Source organism: Dendropsophus ebraccatus, chromosome 3 (genome assembly GCF_027789765.1).
Source record: "Dendropsophus ebraccatus isolate aDenEbr1 chromosome 3, aDenEbr1.pat, whole genome shotgun sequence".
In the NCBI taxonomy this organism is placed as follows: Eukaryota; Metazoa; Chordata; class Amphibia; order Anura; family Hylidae; genus Dendropsophus; species Dendropsophus ebraccatus.
In genome coordinates this window covers 38493187-38511541 of record NC_091456.1, presented here as the reverse complement: position 1 = coordinate 38511541, position 18355 = coordinate 38493187, and the positions used below count along the sequence as shown (strand labels likewise).

The following is an 18355-nucleotide window of genomic DNA, read 5'->3' as shown; positions in this document are numbered from 1 at the left end:
ATTGTATCATGCCTCATGCTGACAGGCAATAGCCACAGCCACCCCTGTCAGGATCAGGCATCTCCATGGTGACCCCAGGGACCTTCATTAGGACCCCGGGATCACCATGGAGACATCGGGACCCCGTCCGGGATCCACCGGGACCCGTTAGATGCTGCTGTCACGCTTTGACAGCGGCATTTAACGGGTTAAACTGCCCGGAGCGGAGAATCCTCCGCTCCGGGCAGTTAAAGGAGGGTAACAGCGGTCACACTGACCGCTGATCACCCGTCCTGCAGCCGCCGCCGGGCGGTAATTTATTCCGATGCGCCCACCGTTAAAAGGCGTACGCATCGGAATAAAGCCCATTAGTGGCCGCCGTGAATATGCGTGCGGCGGTCACTAAGGGGTTAAAGTGTCACTGATGTATTTTTTTTTTTTTTTAGTACAGGCGATTTTAGGAAATGCTGTAAATGGGTTTATTAGGCAAATATGACATATCTCCATTCAAAAAGACTTTCCCCAGGTTCCCCCCCTCCCTCCTCTCTCTCATCCACTGCTCATTATCAGGAAATCTCAACTCTTTAACATCAGTGGAGCCCTGTGTAACCTATGGAGAGGGAAAGCGGGGAGGAGGGAAATTAGTCGCCAGCAGACAACAAAGGATTACACAGCGGGACTTGTGTGAAAGCCGGTATTTAGAAGTCAGTGCTGACTTCAGAGGAGATAGCCTGGTTATGTCCTGTTTTGGTGCCTCATGTCCCTTAACCCCTCCCCTCTCCATAAGAGAACCATGAAGACAGGGGGAGAGTATCAAACTGCTTTTTCATGATAAAAAAGCATTTTTCGGCTAATAAACCCAATTACAAAGTTTCTTAAAATCGACTGTACTATTGATTTCTGCAAAAAAGATTTAAAGTGGCACAGTGACACTTTAAACTATGTGCATTGTATCGCTTCTATTACACTCTAAAATCAAGGTGGATATCATTTGGGATGGTAGAGAGATGTGCGCAAACTCTTCCCTATTATTTCGGGAGGTAACTTAGCCATCCACAACCTGCGACCAGTACACATTGAGAGATAGCTTTCTATGGAATAGTTTTACATTTTAGACAACCAATTGTTTTGCTTAGACTGGGTTTGCACGGTGTTTTTGCAATCAGTTTTTTTCATCCTTTTTTGCAAAAAAACTGATGGAAAAATGGATGCATTTGTGTGCATCCGTTTTTCTATTGACTTCCATTATAAAAATAAAGGATTAAAACGCACCTTTTTAACGTACACAAAAATGTAGCTGACATTCTTGTGTACGTAAAAAAAAAAAACGGATGCTTTTTGATCTGTTATCTTTATAATGGAAGTCAATGGAAAAAGGGATTAAAACGGATGCACACAAATGCATTTGTTTTTTGCAAAAACGCAGTGTGAACCCAGCCTTATTTGCTCAGGTCATATGCAAAACAAACTGAATGAGCACTTTTTTTTTAAGCTAGGACATCAGTACACAGCCAAACATATGTCCCCTATACTAGACTGCAGGGTTGCTCCCTTCTCGGGCACTGTTGTTGTGGAGATGGTGGTCGCCATGCAGTACGGCGACATTTTAAGTTAGGGACCCACACAAATTAGGAAATTTCAAGCAGTGTGTGGGCTTATACACTTTGATGTTAGTATTAAATAGTGCAGAGAAGTGGACGGTCAGCGTGAGCCACGTGCATGTGCGGCCATGTCTTCTCTTTAACCGAGGCAAGCCTTTAACCAATGAAAAGTTTAGGTTACCAACCTTTTTTTCAACTTCTTCCCTTCTTCCTTAGATGCTGGAAGGATCATAGCAAGGTACGGCCCATCCACTTCAAAGAAGATACTATTTTCAGAGCGTGTTACATAGGTTAGTGTTGACGGGTCGACAAGCTCCTGGTACTGATGGTTTGTAAAGCCTTCCTGAGGAGTTGCAGAAAAATAAGACAATCAGATGGAGATTCTAACATACTCTGCCAGCTAAAGAATTGCAAACATAACATTTTAGTGCAAGTATTACAGTCCTACAATATTCCTGCAGTACCAGTTCCAGCAGACAGAAACCTCATTTTGTATTTTACAATATAACTTAAAAATACAACAGTAGAAGCGAGTCCTTGCACAGCCTTAACACAATGTAGCATGTATCTACTCCTCCTACAACAATTAGCGGCCAGCTCACTCGACTAGTGCTCTGCCTTAGTAGGATACAGGTTGTAGCATAATTAACAGCAGATGAGGCGGCACTCACCAATAAAGCTTGTGGTCTTTATTGTAGCATTAAACATAAGCAATGATGTTTCAATAGGGTGAGGGGAAGCGCTGTAGAGCATGATGCGGCTGTTGCTGCCACATCCATTGTGTCTACCACGTATGTTTTGATCGGTGTATATTTATGCTACAATAAAGACCACAAGCTTCATTGGTGAGTGCTGCCTCATCTTCTGCTGTTTATTATAACATAAAGCGACTCTGTACCCACAATCTGAACCCCCCAAACCACTTGTACCTTCAGATAGCTACTTTTAATCCAAGATCTGTCCTGGGGTCCATTCAGCAGGTGATGAGGTTATTGTCATAAAAACAACTTTTAATCCTGCAGCGCTGTGTCTAACGGTCGGGGCTTACATTTGTATGTGCATTAGGCTGGCACACCCTCTCTGTCCTTTCTCCCCACCCTCCTCATCATTAGGAATGCTCCAGGCAGATTGTTTCCTATTCCCCACCTGGGTGTATAATGAACATGGGCTGGATCGCTAATACACCTGTGCAAAGATCAAACACCAGTAAATGTTCCTGGATCATTCCTAATGATGAGGAGGGTGGGGAGGAAGGACAGAGAGGGTGTGCCAGCCTAATGCATATACAAATGTAAGCCCCGGCTGTTAGACACAGCGCTGCAGGATTAAAAGTTGTTTTTATGACAATAACTACATCCCCTGCCGAACGGACCCCGAGACAGATCTTGGATTAAAAGCAGCTATCCGAAGGTACAAGCGGTTTGGGGGGGGGGGGGGGGGGGGGGGGGGGGGACGGACAGATTGTGGGTACAGAGTGGCTTTAAAAAACACAACAAAGAAGAAATACCAGATACAGATAACATTTCTTTAGGTCTAGTGTGAAGCCAAACAATACTGTTTCACAATAACACTCTCTCACCTTCACCAAGATATTGAGCATTGCGCCTGGATAGGATATGGTGACTTTTGGCTTTTTGGCATTGTTGGATTTGATTACAAAGTTCTCAGGAAAACTATTTGGAAGAACACACCATATTCCATCAGTGTCCAATTCCAGAGGCCTCCTATGAAAAAGAGAGACGTCATGCAATGAATAAAGACATTCTTACTGGCTGCCTACTATAAAAGTAACAAACAAAAAAATAATAATCATCATGATACCCACATCCTCATGTATGGAAATGATATTCAGTCTCAGCACCCCTAAATATGCTGGGAAAACATAGTATACAGCCATGAGGGCACCAGGTATATAAGATGATTTTATCTCAATAAATGCTTTTGAAGGCGAATTTGTATTGTAGGTTAATGATCTATTAAAGATAGTGAGGGATCAACACCAAACTTCATAAAAGGATTTAATATAATTTCAGCAACAGACCAGTGCAGATGGGGTTAAACTTACACGTGTCTCATTACTCACCCTATCTGTTCAATCAGCTCTCTTGCTTGTGTGATAATGTTGGCTCCGGTATAACATACAATACCAGCCATCTCCATCGAATACCAGCGAGCTCTGGAATCAATAATAAAGAATTATGCAATACTAATAAGCAACTGGACCCAATTGAAAAACAGAAGGTGGTAACACGCTGCATTTCAGACCCATATTGTGATACTTCAAATCCCTGTGGTTCTGCTAAACTTACAATTCACAACTCCAAGACATAGAACTGTGTAGGTTCTTGACACTGTGGTTGTAATACAGACCCTAAAACATGGATTTAGTATGATAATTGAATAGGGTTAGTTTCACAAGTGTAAGGCCGCATTCGCATGTCCCTGTATCTTGCGGACTTATGGACTGTGAATGGCTGTCTTTGATTGTTTCCCAACCTGGTATGATGTATCAACATCATGCCGGCAGCGGGGAAACAATCCAGGACAGCCATTCACCGTCCGTAAGTCCGCAAAATAGACGGAAGTGTGAATGCAGCCTAAGACCTTATTTCCACATTTATTTCCTTATTTCCACCTTAAGTCTAATGACCCAAACCATTATCATAGGGACATAAGATGATATTTGTGGGGGTCTTTAGAAGCATGGTAAGGCTGGGAGGTGGAGCCATGATAAGGCACAGAAATTCACATAAATTATGGCCATGATCTTAGGTTTAAAGCAAATGTACCATCAGTTTTGCGTATGGATAGAACGTTCTATTCCTGGGCACCAACCAGGGCTGAAGCACTGGAGGCGGGCTGGCTGGTGCTCGGGAATAGAACGGCAGCGTACGTGGGAATCGGGCCTCGATTAAAAAAAAACAAGAAACAAACACAAACGTAGTAATGGTACATTTGCTTTAAGATTCTGACAATAACTAAGAAACAGCCGACTAAAATGTGGCTGAATATTATGGCTGCCTATTTTGCTCATTTATTCTATAAATACTATTTAGACAATCTAAATAAAATAACGCATTCATTCTCAAACAGTACACTGTTCTGCAGTGATCTGTAAGGTTACAATTCAGGCTGCTCGAAAGCCGAGAACCATAACAGGTTTTTCACCAACTACCATACTTCTGAGATACAAGGAAGAGCGGAGGTTCCTTGGGACAGTAGTTACAATGTGGATAAGAAAATACACACGATTAGAAGAGTCTACAATTGTTCTTTTGTGTGAAAACTGTGGTCATACCCCTTGCGCATTACATATCCATAGAAGGAGTTCAGGATGCACTTGTGAGCCAGCTGCAGGGATTCATATAAGATCTCCATGTTCTTGCATCGCTTTATCTCAGCGGCATCTGAACTCTCACAGGCTGCAGACAGCTTCTTCTTCCAAACCTGAAAAAAGGATGGGAAGCAGTTTATTGTGAGCAAAAGCAGGATAGTCCTCAAATTAGGGCTATACACTCATATAATCCTATAACACAATCGCAACACAATAAGGAATCTTTTTAGGGGCTACAATTCTAGGCCTGAGCTACTTTTCAAGTTCATTTTATATACATTCCCAGCATTGTCTGGTACTCTAAAATAAGGAATACTTCAATGCATATCAGGTTTCCTGCTGGGCTAAAGAAACTTTACAGTAAATTTTAGCTAAATATATTGTATACAGCAATGATAATTTTTGTTTTGTTTATCTACAGCTAAATAGTCTAAAAGGTGGCCATATACCCTCAATAACTGATGGCCGAACAGTTCAGCCACCAGTTTTATCTCCCGATACAATTTTTCCCATACACAGGAAAAATCAGCGCGGTCAAGCCAACCTGTGTGCTCTATGTGGAAGAAGGGAGAGGGGGGTTAAGCCGCGGCCAGAGCAGTCTGGCTGCAGCTTATCTCTCCCAGAACAAAAAGGCCAGGCAATGATTTTCTATCATTCCCGACCCCTATTTGCCACCAACATCTGCTGGCAGTGGATCAAGACAGTTCAATGCACCTTAATGCCATGCTCATTACCTACGATGAAAGCAGGACAGCTTGTGCGGTTGGGTGAAAAATAAGTGATTGAAGAACAATAAATTCATTGGTGCCCAATACTTTACTTTGCATGCAAACAAAATCGTACCTTGTGCAGACCCTTAAACTCATATCTACGATCTCTGAACGCTCGCACAGTATCCACATAGAAAGAATTCTCACGCTGGCATATGGTAGTAACACGGTCTTCTAGTCTTGTGACGTGAATCTTTTTGTAAGCTTTTCTGCAATAATCTAAAGAAGGGAATTTGTGGACAATTTTAATTTGAATGGCAAGTATACACAGGTATTAAAGAGTAAAAAATATATCTTTGTACCAAGACAATATAAAGCAGTTACCCCCCCACCCCCATTTTCCATAGCTATAGTTGGGGGGTCTCAGCACGCAGCACTTTTTTTTTTATAACATTTTGCTTACCTGCCAGACGCTTCTTCTCATATTTGGCCTGTTCTTCTCGTGTCAGTTCATGAAATGCTCTTGGTGGTTGGCCAGGGAAGAGTGGGGGAAACTTCTCAGATTCTAGTTGTTGCTGTATACGGTGATACTCACTGCGACTGGCTGGCACTGTGCACAAAATGAGAACAACTCTTTAACAGTACGAATCTCCCGAGTGGCTTTTAATCTGATTTCGCAAATCTACAAAATTCAGATCTCAATTCAGATGTGTCATTCGACTGCCCTGCTGAGGGATCCTTTCACCACCTCAGATACGAATTTGCTTTGGCAGCAAAAGTCTGCTCAGCCAATCACTGGCTGCGACGTAGTCCCATCTCAATCAGTGATTGGCTGAGCAGGATGTCCCTGCAGAGACATGTCTGTCTCCCAGAAGTGGTGGGACTGTTTAATCGGGGGACCTGAAGACACCACAGGGCATCAGGTGAGCATGGTGAGGTAAGAATAGAATGTTTAAAGTTGTATGGAAGTTCAGCAAATATATCAGAAGTTTTTAATCACTGGAGTGCCCCTTTAAAGGGGTGTTCCCATCCACAGCTTTACGTGTATGCTGTGCATTTAGCGTCCAACTGCGAGAACTCTCACCGATCAAGGGTATGCTGACACAATCACCCCCCAAAGTGAATGGAGCACTCACTGCACCTGCACAACCATTGTGGTCTGCACTCCATTCATTCTCTATGGGGCTGCTGAACGTTTCTGAATGACTCAGAGGATGAACACAGTGCAGACATTGTGGCATCAACAATTGTGTCACTGTTCTCAGGATTGGTGGGGCTCCTGGTAGAGAAAAAGCTCAGCGATCAGCTTGTTACTCCCTATCCTATGGATAGGTGGAAACAAGCTGAGGTGAGAATAACCCCCCTGTAACTGTAATTTGGTTTCTATAAGCCCCACACAATAAATGAAATATATTGGTGCTAAATAAAGATTATAGTGATATAAAATTATATAATGAAATAAAGCTTTTTCTAAGGTTATATATAAAAAAGCCCTCAATTTAGAAAAGCTGAAAGCAGTAAGGACTAAAGATGTCAGCACTATCTTGTAGATTTAATTTATAATGTGATAAACAGCTGAAATCCAATTCTCGAGCGGCCAGTTGGAGTCTGTTACATCTCCTGCAGACACCAATAATTGCTTCTGTTAAAGGCGGCAATAAAAAGCCAAACGGAATCTTCATTAACACAAGACGTTCTTGACAGCTGAATTAAAATATTACTGGAACTAACAAAATTACCAAGAGTTTAATATCTGGGAAAAGGGCAAGCATAATGAACGTTTTGTAATACTAAATAAATATATTTTTTATATATATATATATATATATATATATATATATATATATATATACACACATACATATATATACATACATACACTTAGTTTTTTTTAGACTTTTTTTTCCCCTTATTTTGTATATTATGGGTGTGGGTGCGGTCATCTTTCCTTGCCAGCGTTTACCAGCAAGCCCCCTTAACATAAATGGGAAAAGTGTGGGCATACACTGACTAAGTTAGAGGCAAATCCTCAGGGAGGGGGAGGCTGAGCTGCAATCATTGTTTATCTATTGTCCATCTATACACTGGTATACACACTGTATACACTATGGCCGGGATTCAATGCGGCCGCACAGAAAACTGACATGTCTTTTGTGTGGCCGCTATTCAGTGAACAAGGGGTGCACAAAATAGACTGTGCACGTAAGGTAAAGTACGGCTCTCTGCAGGACATACAGCAGCTGATAAGTACTGGAAGGTTTTTTTATAGAAGTAAATTAAATCTCTGGCACTTTGTCACCAGTTGATTTGAAAGAAAAAAAAATTCTCTGGAGTACCCTTTTACTATAAGGAAATACACTTACTAAATTCTCCCCTCCATTGCCATGTCATTTTGCGTTGGCATGTGGCTCCTGGCTTGTTGAAGTCACAGGCTGCACAAGTCACTTCATCGACCATGGCGGAAGGCTAGAGAAACAAAACGGGGGATTTAAAGTATTTTAGTGCAAGAGAAAACAAACAACAAGGCTTTATAAACCTCACTGATGTATTCATGTTACTTACTGACCTGCAGACGATTTGTGAGGATGATATTGGGATACATGGCACCCACATCCAGATGGTAAATGAGCGGACACTCAATCCTATTGGGCACCTCTTTCAGAGAATTCAACTTTCTTTTAATCTCATCACAAACCTAAAAACATGACAGATGTTACACCACCCCTTCAAATTATCTCTGCACACCCTTACACCCCAATATTCAGAAATGGGCACCTCTTGGAAGTTGGTGACTTCCTCCAATGGGATTTTCTCCTCCTCTTCTACAGCATGGCGGAGCGTCATTTCAACACGCTGCAGCAGGAAGTCAAAGGCAGCAGGATTCTGAAAGGTAGGAACAAGTAAGGGATCCGCCATGCTCTGCTTGTCATCCTTCCACAATGACCAACTAGGGGTCAATTTACACAGAAAGATTATCTGACAAAGATTTGAAGCCAAAGCCAGGAACAGACTATAGGAAGAGATCATGTCATAAAGGAAAGCCTGAAATTTCTCCTCTTTTCAAATACATTCCTGGCTTTGGCAGATAATCTGCCAAATAATCTTTCTCTGTAAATGGACCCTTAGGCTAGGTTCACACTAAGGGCCCTATTACACAGAACGATAATCGGCCGAATCAGCCCTATCCGGCCAATTATCGCTCCGTGTAATAAACACAACAATCAACTGATGACAACGATTATCGGCTGATCGTTGATAAAGGTTTGGACCTATAATTGTCAGGTGCCGACCGCGCATCGCTACATGTAATAGCGGTGCGCGGTTGATGATTTCCAAACTCTATCCATGCTGCAGGGCTCCTCTTGCGGTCTTCTTCTCCCTGGGTCCTGCAGCTTCAGAGTGGGCTGTCTGAGCTGACAGGCTGCTCAGCCAATCAATGGCCGGGAGCGCTGTGGCTCAGACAGGCCACTCTGGAGCTGCAGCGTGCAGGACCCAGGGAGAATAAGACTGCAAGAGAAGCCCTGCAGCATGGATAGGTAATGTATAGTGTTTAAAGAGGACCTGTCACCCCCAGTGCCGGGGTGATAGGCTCCCGACCCCCTGTTAGATCCCCCTATACTTATGTGATCCCGCCAGGTCCCGCTTCCTGAGCCGGCCGGGTCCCGGAGATATCAGCTGAGTCAGACGCCCATAGAGAATGAATGGGGAGTTCGATGCTCCGTCATTCTTTTTGGGCATCGGATTCATCTCTCAGCGCGCGCCGGCCTTCGGGAGCTGATATCTCCGGGACCCGGCCGGCTCAGGAAGCGGGACCCGGCGGGATCACGAAAGTATAGGGGGGTCGGGAGCCTGTCACCCCGGCACGGGGGTGACAGGTGTCCTTTAAGCAAGGGCTGCAAGGACATCGGTAACAATGTAGCCCTTTTTAAACCATTATTGGGCCGTGTAATAGGCCCAGTAAACGAGCACCGATTTAGCAGATCGGCGCTCGTTTACAGTTATTATCGGGCCCCCATCGGCACGTGTAATAGTGTTTTTGCATCCATTTTTCCATTGACTTCCACTATATATATATATATATATATATATATATATATATATATATATATATATATATATACATACATATATATACATATACATATACATATATATATATATTATATATATATAAAAAGGGGGATCAAAGTGCATCGATTTTTTTTTTAACATACACAAAAACTTAGATGACCTTACTTTTGAGTACATTAAAAAAAAAAAAAAAAAAAAGTTTTGGGTGTGAACCCAGCCTTAGCCTGCAAGTTGACCAATTTTTAAACCACATTTATAAAAACAAGCTTCCTTGTGTACGTCTGACCAGTTCCCTAATGCAGTTTGGACTAGAACACGACCCTCTTATGTACGCAGGTTGCTTTGACATAATCACAAGAAACTTACCATTTTGAAACGGCAAGGAATGTCACTGCGGAAGACCCCCGACTCCAAAGCTTCCACGTGACCTCCCACATACGTCTCCGAGTCCAATACATGGCCGTCATTGGTCAGCTTATTGAACACAGCTTCTTGCTTGTTAGGAAAGACTATATTGGCATGATAAGCCTGGACCATCAGCAATGCCTCACACAGTGTCCCAGAGCCTTTCCTTAACACCTAGGTGTAATCATACCAATAAGAGAAATATGTAAGTAATAGTAATATAGTAGTAATATAGTAGTACCGTGCACAATATAATGTATTACCTCATCCGGCTCCATAGGGATAATGGTGCAGAGAGCAAAGATAAATGGATGGACGTACTTCATGTACATGTAATAAGTAGCAACAGCATCAGATACTGAGTATGTAGCCAGCACCTACAAATCAAGCACAGTGTCAGGTTTACATGGCTGAATCAGAGAATCACAAGGCGTTGAATGCAATGATTACTACTACTACTGGTCCTTTCGTCTGCTGCGGCTTCCTTAAAGGGGTACTCCAGCGGGGGGGCACTTTTGTGCTGGGACTGGGGAGGAGGTGGCCGAGGGAAAAGACGTCCACTCACCTCCCTGTTTCCAGCGGCGACGTCTCGGGTCCACTCAGCCACTCAGTGAAGGATGCGGGATCTGAGCGGACTTGAAACGGATCCCGCCTCCTTCACTGAGTGGCTGAGCGAACCTGAGACGTCGCGTCTCGGGCCCGCGTCAGACACCCGGAAGCGTCTGGGAACTGGAGTGCCGCGGGACCCGCCGCTGGAACCGGGGAGGTGAGTGGACGTCTTTTCCCTCGGCCACCTCCTCCCCAGTCCCAGCACAAAAGTGCCCCCCCACTGGAGTACCCCTTTAACAAAAAGAAAAAAAAAAAAAAAAAAAAAAAAAGATAGTAACGGTATAATTTTTACCTGTGGTTCTTCTGTAGCCATACGACACATCTCCTCGGGGTCCAGCTCTACTGGGTCATAACCTAACTTGGCTTTGGCAGCTGCCTTCAGGTTATGGCTGCCAACAGGGAGGTAACTATCTCTCTTTACCCATCTACAATGAAAAATAATAAAGAAATACAATATTTTATTTCCCATACAGCTTATAAAGTTTATTTTAGTGCCCTGAGGCAATTTTTTTCAAACTGCAGGGACGGGAACATAAACTATCCAAAGTCACCTCCGGGACCCCTGCAGAGTCGACGTCACTCACAACCCGGATGATAGACAGCCCACTCAGCCAGTGATTGGGGCGGGGTGCAGCTGCAGTCACTGATTGGCTGAGTGGCTGTCAATCAGCTGGGATGAGCATTTCAAAGAGTCATCAAAACTTGGGGGAAAATGCCTTCCAGCGGGGGGTCCTGGAGTCTGTCATGCGGTGCATCATGGGTACAGGGAGAGGAAAGCAAGTGACTGATTGGTACATGTTCTCCCCTGCAGCCAGCAAGATTTTTGCAATGGCTGGACTTCTCCTTTAACCCTTTAAGGACGGGGCCAATTTTCGTTTTTGCGTTTTCGGTTTTTCCTCCTTGTGTTTAAAAGGTCATAGCACTTGCATTTTTCCACCTAGAAACCCACATGAGCCCTTATTTTTTGCATCACTAATTGTACTTTGCAATGACAGGCTGAATTTTTGCATAAAGTACACTGCGAAACCAGAAAAAAATTCAAAGTGTGGTGAAATTGAAAAAAAAAAAAACGCATTTCTTTTATTTGGGAGGAATGTGTTTTTACGCCATTCTCCCTGGGGTAAAACTGACTTGTTATGCATGTTCCTCAAGTCGTTACGATTAAAATGATATACAACATGCATAAATTTTCTTGTATCTGATGGCCGGTAAAAAATTCAAACCATTGTTAACAAATACACGTTCCTTAAAATCGCTCCATTCCCAGGCTTAAAGCACTTTTATCCTTTGGTCTATGGGGCAGTGTGAGGTGTCTTTTTTTGCGCCATGATGTGTTCTTTCTATCGGTACCTTGATTGCGCATATACGACTTTTTGATCACTTATTACATTTTTTCTGGATTTGATGCGACCAAAAATGTGCAATGTTGCACTTTGGCATTTTTTGGCGCTAACGCCGTTTACCGTGCGAGATCAGGAATGTGATAAATAGTTCGGGCGATTACGCACGCGGCGATAGCAAACATGTTTATTTATTTACTTGTATTTAAAACCTGGGAAAAGGGGGGTGATTCAGACTTTTATTAGGGGAGGGGGCTTTTTACTTATAACAATACTTTTTTTTTTTTTACACATATACTAGAAGCCCCCCTAGGGGACTTCTAGTATACACCCTTTGATCTCTCATTGAGATCTTTGCTGTATAGTTATACAGCAAAGATCAATGAGATCGGCACTAGTTTGCCTTCGGCTGCTGCAGCCAAAAACAAACGAGTGCCGAGCCGGGGACGGCGCCATCTTGGAGCGGTCCCCGGCTGGCAGCAGTAACGGAGATCTCCTCCACTAGACACCAGTGATGTACTGCGTCCAGTAATCGGATGCAGCTGTCATGTTTGACAGCTGCATCTGATTACTGTATTAGCGGGCACAGCGATCGGACCGTGCCCGATAATACCCGCGGTCCCGGGCTACAAGGGGCACCCGGAACCGTGGCGGTTCAGAGCAGGGTCGCCGCGCGACCCCGCTCTGAACACCTGTTACGGGCACATGACGTACCGGTACGTCATGCGTCCTTAAGAGGTTAAAAGGAGAAGTCGAGTGAAAATTTTTATTAACCCCTTGCCGCAAAATGACGTTTGGGGAACGTCATGTAAAGTAGGTAGTTAATGCAACATGACGTTCCCCAAACGTCATGTTGTTCCTACCTCCCCCCGCTGTCGGTAAGTGAGATCGGGCAGCGGGAGGAGGCAGTATCACACCACACCCTCCCGCTGCCTCTGCCCGGAGGGGAGCCGCGCTCCCCCCGGGCAGTTAACCCCATAAACGCCGCGGTCGATGCGACCGCAGCGTCTATGTGGGAGATGTCATGTTTGCCGCCGATCGGGCGGCGGGAGGAGGCTGCAGCACGTTGCGTCCTCCCGCCGCCACTGTCACTGTGTCCCCCGGCCCCCCTTCCCCTGCCGCCGATACCGAATATCGCCGCTATCAACGTTATAACGGCAATCTCCGGTATCGGCGCTGCCGACAGCTTTCAGATGAAAATGTAATAATCAGACCCCAGATCAGCCCCCCTAGTGCCCCGATCACTAACCCGCTCCCTCCCCGGGCAGCCATCAAATCCAAGATGGCCGCCCCCATCCCTGCGAACAAACGATGTTTGTTCGCAGGGATGGAAATGAAAAAATGATCAAAGCCCCATGCTCTCCGCCACCGGAGGTAGCGGAGAGCATGGGGCAGTGATCGGGGACCCCCCTGTGGGGTCCCGGAACAGGCGATCGGCGGTATATACTATATACCGCTGATCGCCTGTTCCCAGTGCTGCCGGCACTTTATATCCCCTGTCACCATAAATCATTGGTGACAGGGGATAAAAAGTGTCAGTGTGTCGCCCCCCACCCCCCCCAGTCACCCCCCGTCCCCCAGTCACCCGCCCTTCCCCATATACACACCGGATCCACAGAGCTTCTTCCTCCTCAACGTCCTGACTGCTTCTGATGTGCGCATGCGCGCCAGAAGCAGCCAGCTCTGAAAATTTAAAGTGACAGAGACCAATTTGGTCTCTGTCACTGAACTATGATTACTGTGATAGAAAATATCACAGTAATTATAGTAATACAGTGAAAATGAATGTATAAAGTACAAAAAGTGACAAACATACAAAAAAAATAAAACACACTTTTTATTATAGTAATAATTGCAGTTTACTCCCAAATTACCCCTAACCCCCCCAGATTACCCGTAACCACCGCGCGTTGCCCATAACCTCCCCAGGTTGCCTGTAATCACGCCAGATTACCCGTAACCACGCCACGTTGCCCGTAACCGCCGCACGTTGCCCGTAACCGCCCCAGGTTGCCCGTAATCACGTCAGATTACACCTGACCGCCGCACGTTGCCACTGACCACCCCAAATTGCCAAAGACCCCCGCCAGATTGCCGTAATTAACCCAAATTACATATAAGCACTTCAGTTTATCCGTAACCAACCCAGATTGTCCGTAACCACCCCACGTTGGCCGTAACCACCCCAGATTACCCGTAACCACCCCACATTACCTGTAATCTAATTTTTTTATTGTATTTTAGTAACTGCGCTATTCTAATAACTGTTTCTAGCTGCGGTTTTGCTCCAGCAAATTGGCGCTCCCTTCCTTCTGAGCCCCTCTGTGTGCCCATACAGGGGTTTATGCCCACATATGAGGTACGGTTCTACTCAGGAGAACCTGCGTTACAGATTTTGGGGTACATTTTCTCTCCTGTTCCTCGTGAAATTTAGAAATTTCCAACTAAAGGAACATATTATTGGAAAAATTCGAGTTTTTCATTTTTACTGTTTACTTTTGAATACTTTCCTCTAATACCTGTGGGGTCAAAATGGTCACCACACCCCAAGATGAATTCTTTGAGGGGTGTACTTTCCAAAATGGGGTGACTTATGGCGGGATTTTACTCCACTGGCACTACAGGGGCTCTGCAAACGCACCTGGCGCTCAGAAACTTCTTCAGCAAAATCTGCACTGAAAATGCTAATTGGCGCTCCTTCCCTTCTGAGCCCCGCTGTGTGCCCATAGAGTGGTTTATGCCCACATATGGGGTACCGTTCTACTCAGGAGAACCTGCGTTACAGATTTGGGCATGCAGCTTCTTCCCTGTTCCTAGTGAAATTGAGAAATTTCAAACTAAATGAACATATTATTGGAAAAATTCTAGTTTTTCAATTTTACTGTCTTATTTTGAATACTTTCCTCTAATACCTGTGGGGTCAAAATGGTCACCACACCCCAAGATGAATTCTTTGAGGGGTGTACTTTCCAAAATGGGGTGACATATGGCGGGATTTTACTCCGCTGGCACTACAGGGGCTCTGCAAACGCACCTGGCGCTCAGAAACTTCTTCAGCAAAATCTGCATTAAAAAAGCTAATTGGCGCTCCTTCCCTTCTGAGACCGGCTGTGTGCCCATACAGTGGTTTATACCGACATATGGGGTACAGTTGTATTCAGGAGAACCTGCGTTACAAATTTTGGCATGCTTTGGCATTCCTTTTGAAAATGAGAAACTTTAATCTAAACGTATATATTATTTGAAAATTTAAATTTTCGATTTTTTTACGGCCTAATTGTGAATACTTTCCTCCAGCCCCTGTAGGGTTAAAATGCTCATTATACCCCTAGATTAATTCTTTAAGGTGTCTAGTTTCCAAAATGGGGTCACTTATGGGGGTTTTCAGTATACAAGCCTTCTAAATCCATTTAAAAAAATAACTGGTGTCAAAAAAAAAAAAAAATCAGTTTTGGAAATTTTCACAAAATGTGATAATTTGCTAATAAATTTCTAAGCCCCATAACACCCTAAAAAAGTAAAATATGTTTCCCAAATTATGCGAGAATAAAGAGGACATATTGGTAATGTAATTTAGCAACTAATTTATGTGCTATGACTTCCTTTTTTAGAAACAGAGAATTTCAGAAGTTCATAAAATGCAAAATTTCCAATTTTTTCATGATACTTTGATGTTTTTCACAAAAAAATACACAAAGTAGTGACCAAATTTTGCTACTAATATAAAGTGTCATATGTGACGAAAAAACAATCTCAGAGTCGTAGCATACGTTAAAGCATCACTGAGCTATAAGCGCATAAAGTGAGACAGGTCAGATTTTGAAAAAATGAGCCTGGTCATTAAGGCCAAAACAGGCTTTAGAGGCAAGGGGTTAAAGTATTGTATTGCCCCCCAAAAGTTATACAAATCCTCAATATACACTTTATATGGGAAATGCTTATAAAAAGCTTTTTTCCCTGCACTTACTACTGAATCAAGGCTTCACTTCCTGGATAACATGGTGATGTCACAACCCAACTCCCAGAGCTGTGCGGGCTGTGGCTGCTGGAGAAGATGATGGCAGGGGACACTGAGGTACACAGGGCACTGGAGGGACACTGAGCATCCCTCTGCCATCACCCTCTCCAGCAGCCACAGCCGCACAGCTCTGGGAGTCAGGTCGTGACATCACCATGTTATCCAGGAAGTGAAGCCTTGATGCAGTAGTAAGTGCAGGGAAAAAAGCACTTTATGTGCATTCCCTGTAATAAGTGTATTCTGGCGATTTCTATAGCTTTTGGGGGGCAATACAATACCTTAATAAAAAATTTTGCTGGACTTCTTTAAGTTCTTTTCCGTTAAGTTAATGGATGCCATAATAATGTATGACTATGGTAGTTTTCACAGCCTGTTAATGCATATGTTGGGAGCTTTAGCTGATATATACTCCATACAAAGATGTAAATAAAGCCTAAGCGGTATTAAGAAAACTTTATTGTGATGTACCTGAGACAATCCATATGGATACAAGGAGGAGACTTGTACTCTCCTTGATTATCTTTCTGAAAGCCAATCTCTTGTAACATGCTCATCCCATGAACGGTGGCGCGGGTTTCCACAAAGGGCCTGAAACAGAGGACAACGGTCAGTCCTCATAGAACACCCACAGGCTCAGATTCAATAATAGATTAAGAATACAAAAATGATTTACCAGTCAAAAAAGTCTCCATTGTACGTCACAATTATATTTGGCTTTGTTTCCTGAAGGTGCTCAAACCAGCGCTGAATTAGATGGGCCTAAAAAGGAGAAGATAAAACTTTTTTTTCTGTTGACTACCACTGCCTTTTCACTCCGATTCACATACATAATTAACTGTGTTAAAAGTGCCTATTAAATGTATTTTTTTTTTTAAACCTGTTGAGGATGTTTTTTTTCTTTTATCCTAAAGGGGTTATCCAACATTAGAAAAATAGGATTAGTCCTTACCGGTAAGCCGGTTTCTTCGAACCTTCACGACGGCACCATGGGAGGATGGGTTGTACCCTAGGGACAGGAAAAAGCACGAGAGGTTAAAAGCCCCTCCCCTTCCTCCCAACACCAGTGCCTTTATAACAGTCATTTAGCACCACGTGAGTATCATATTTAATACAATACTAGGGAGGGATATTGGTGCCGTCGTGAAGGTTCGAAGAAACCGGCTTACCGGTAAGGACTAATCCTATTTTCTCTCCTCACCTTCACGACGGCACCATAGGAGTTATACCAACCATTAATCTTAGGGAGGGACCAATGCCTGAAGGGAGGGACCACAGCCTGAAGAGCTTTCCTGCCGAAGGTCAGGTCTTCACTTGACTGCAATAGTAGTCTGTAATGTTTGATGAATGCATGGGGAGACGACCAAGTCGCTGCCCTGCAGATCTGTTCTAGTGAGGCAGAGGCTCTCTGCCCAAGTAGTGGAGATTGCTCTTGTAGAGTGTGCCCTGATATTGATTGGAGATGGAAGGTTTTGAGCTTTGTAAGCTTCTGCTATAGCATTCCTTATCCATCTGGCGATGGTACTTTTTGATACTTTCTTGCCCTTATTTTTGCCTTGAAATTGTATAAATAAGCTTTGGTCTATTCTCCACGGTGCTGTAGTTTCAATGTACTGGAGTACTGCTCTTCTCACATCCAGGGTATGGAATTTCTTTTCCAGATCATTTTTGGGGTCTGGACAAAAGGAAGGCAGGACAATGTCCTGGGATTTATGAAACTCAGTCACTACTTTTGGAAGGAATGAAGGGTCTGTTCTTAATACTATACGATCCTCAGATATAGTACAGTAGGGTTTAGGGAGAGTGAGGGCTTGAATCTCACTAACCCTTCTTGCGGAGCAAATGGCCACCAGGAAGACTGTCTTGTAAGAGAGGAGTCTATTGTTGATTTCTGAAATGGGCTCAAAGATATACTTTGTCAGGCCCTCTAAGACCACATTTAAATCCCATGCCGGGTGAGAAATCCGAGTCCTGGGATTAATTGTAGATGCTGCTCTGATAAACCTTTTTATCCATCGATGGTCTGCTAGATTAGTGTCGTATATAGCTGATAGAGCAGAGATCTTTTAAAAGTAGCTGGTTTGAGACCTTTGGATAGTCCAGCCTGTAAGAAGAAGTCTAATATCTGCGATATGTTTGGTTCTGCCGGAAAGGGTGGAGGACTTCCGCACCAGGAAGAAAAAACTTTCCAAACCTTTAAGTAGATGGAAGTTGTTACTTTTTTCCTGCTTTTCATTAATGTTGATATTACACTTTCTGAAAGTCCTTGACTTTTTAACATTTCCCGCTCA

General features: G+C 43.8%; 1 protein-coding gene across 1 annotated transcript in view; it reads right to left on the bottom strand.

Moving 5' to 3' along the window:
* The window catches only part of POLE (DNA polymerase epsilon, catalytic subunit), a 56907-nt gene that overhangs the window by 23807 nt on the left and 14745 nt on the right, over nt 1-18355 (bottom strand). The window contains exons 11-24 of the mRNA XM_069961493.1: nt 16741-16826; nt 16536-16655; nt 11002-11134; nt 10364-10477; nt 10062-10274; nt 8400-8507; nt 8191-8319; nt 7988-8090; nt 6088-6234; nt 5758-5903; nt 4879-5027; nt 3664-3756; nt 3160-3304; nt 1766-1923 (exon numbers count right to left, since the gene is read on the bottom strand). Coding sequence (XP_069817594.1) covers nt 1766-1923; nt 3160-3304; nt 3664-3756; nt 4879-5027; nt 5758-5903; nt 6088-6234; nt 7988-8090; nt 8191-8319; nt 8400-8507; nt 10062-10274; nt 10364-10477; nt 11002-11134; nt 16536-16655; nt 16741-16826 — 1844 coding nt within the window. The remainder of the gene's footprint in view (nt 1-1765; nt 1924-3159; nt 3305-3663; nt 3757-4878; nt 5028-5757; nt 5904-6087; nt 6235-7987; nt 8091-8190; nt 8320-8399; nt 8508-10061; nt 10275-10363; nt 10478-11001; nt 11135-16535; nt 16656-16740; nt 16827-18355) is intronic.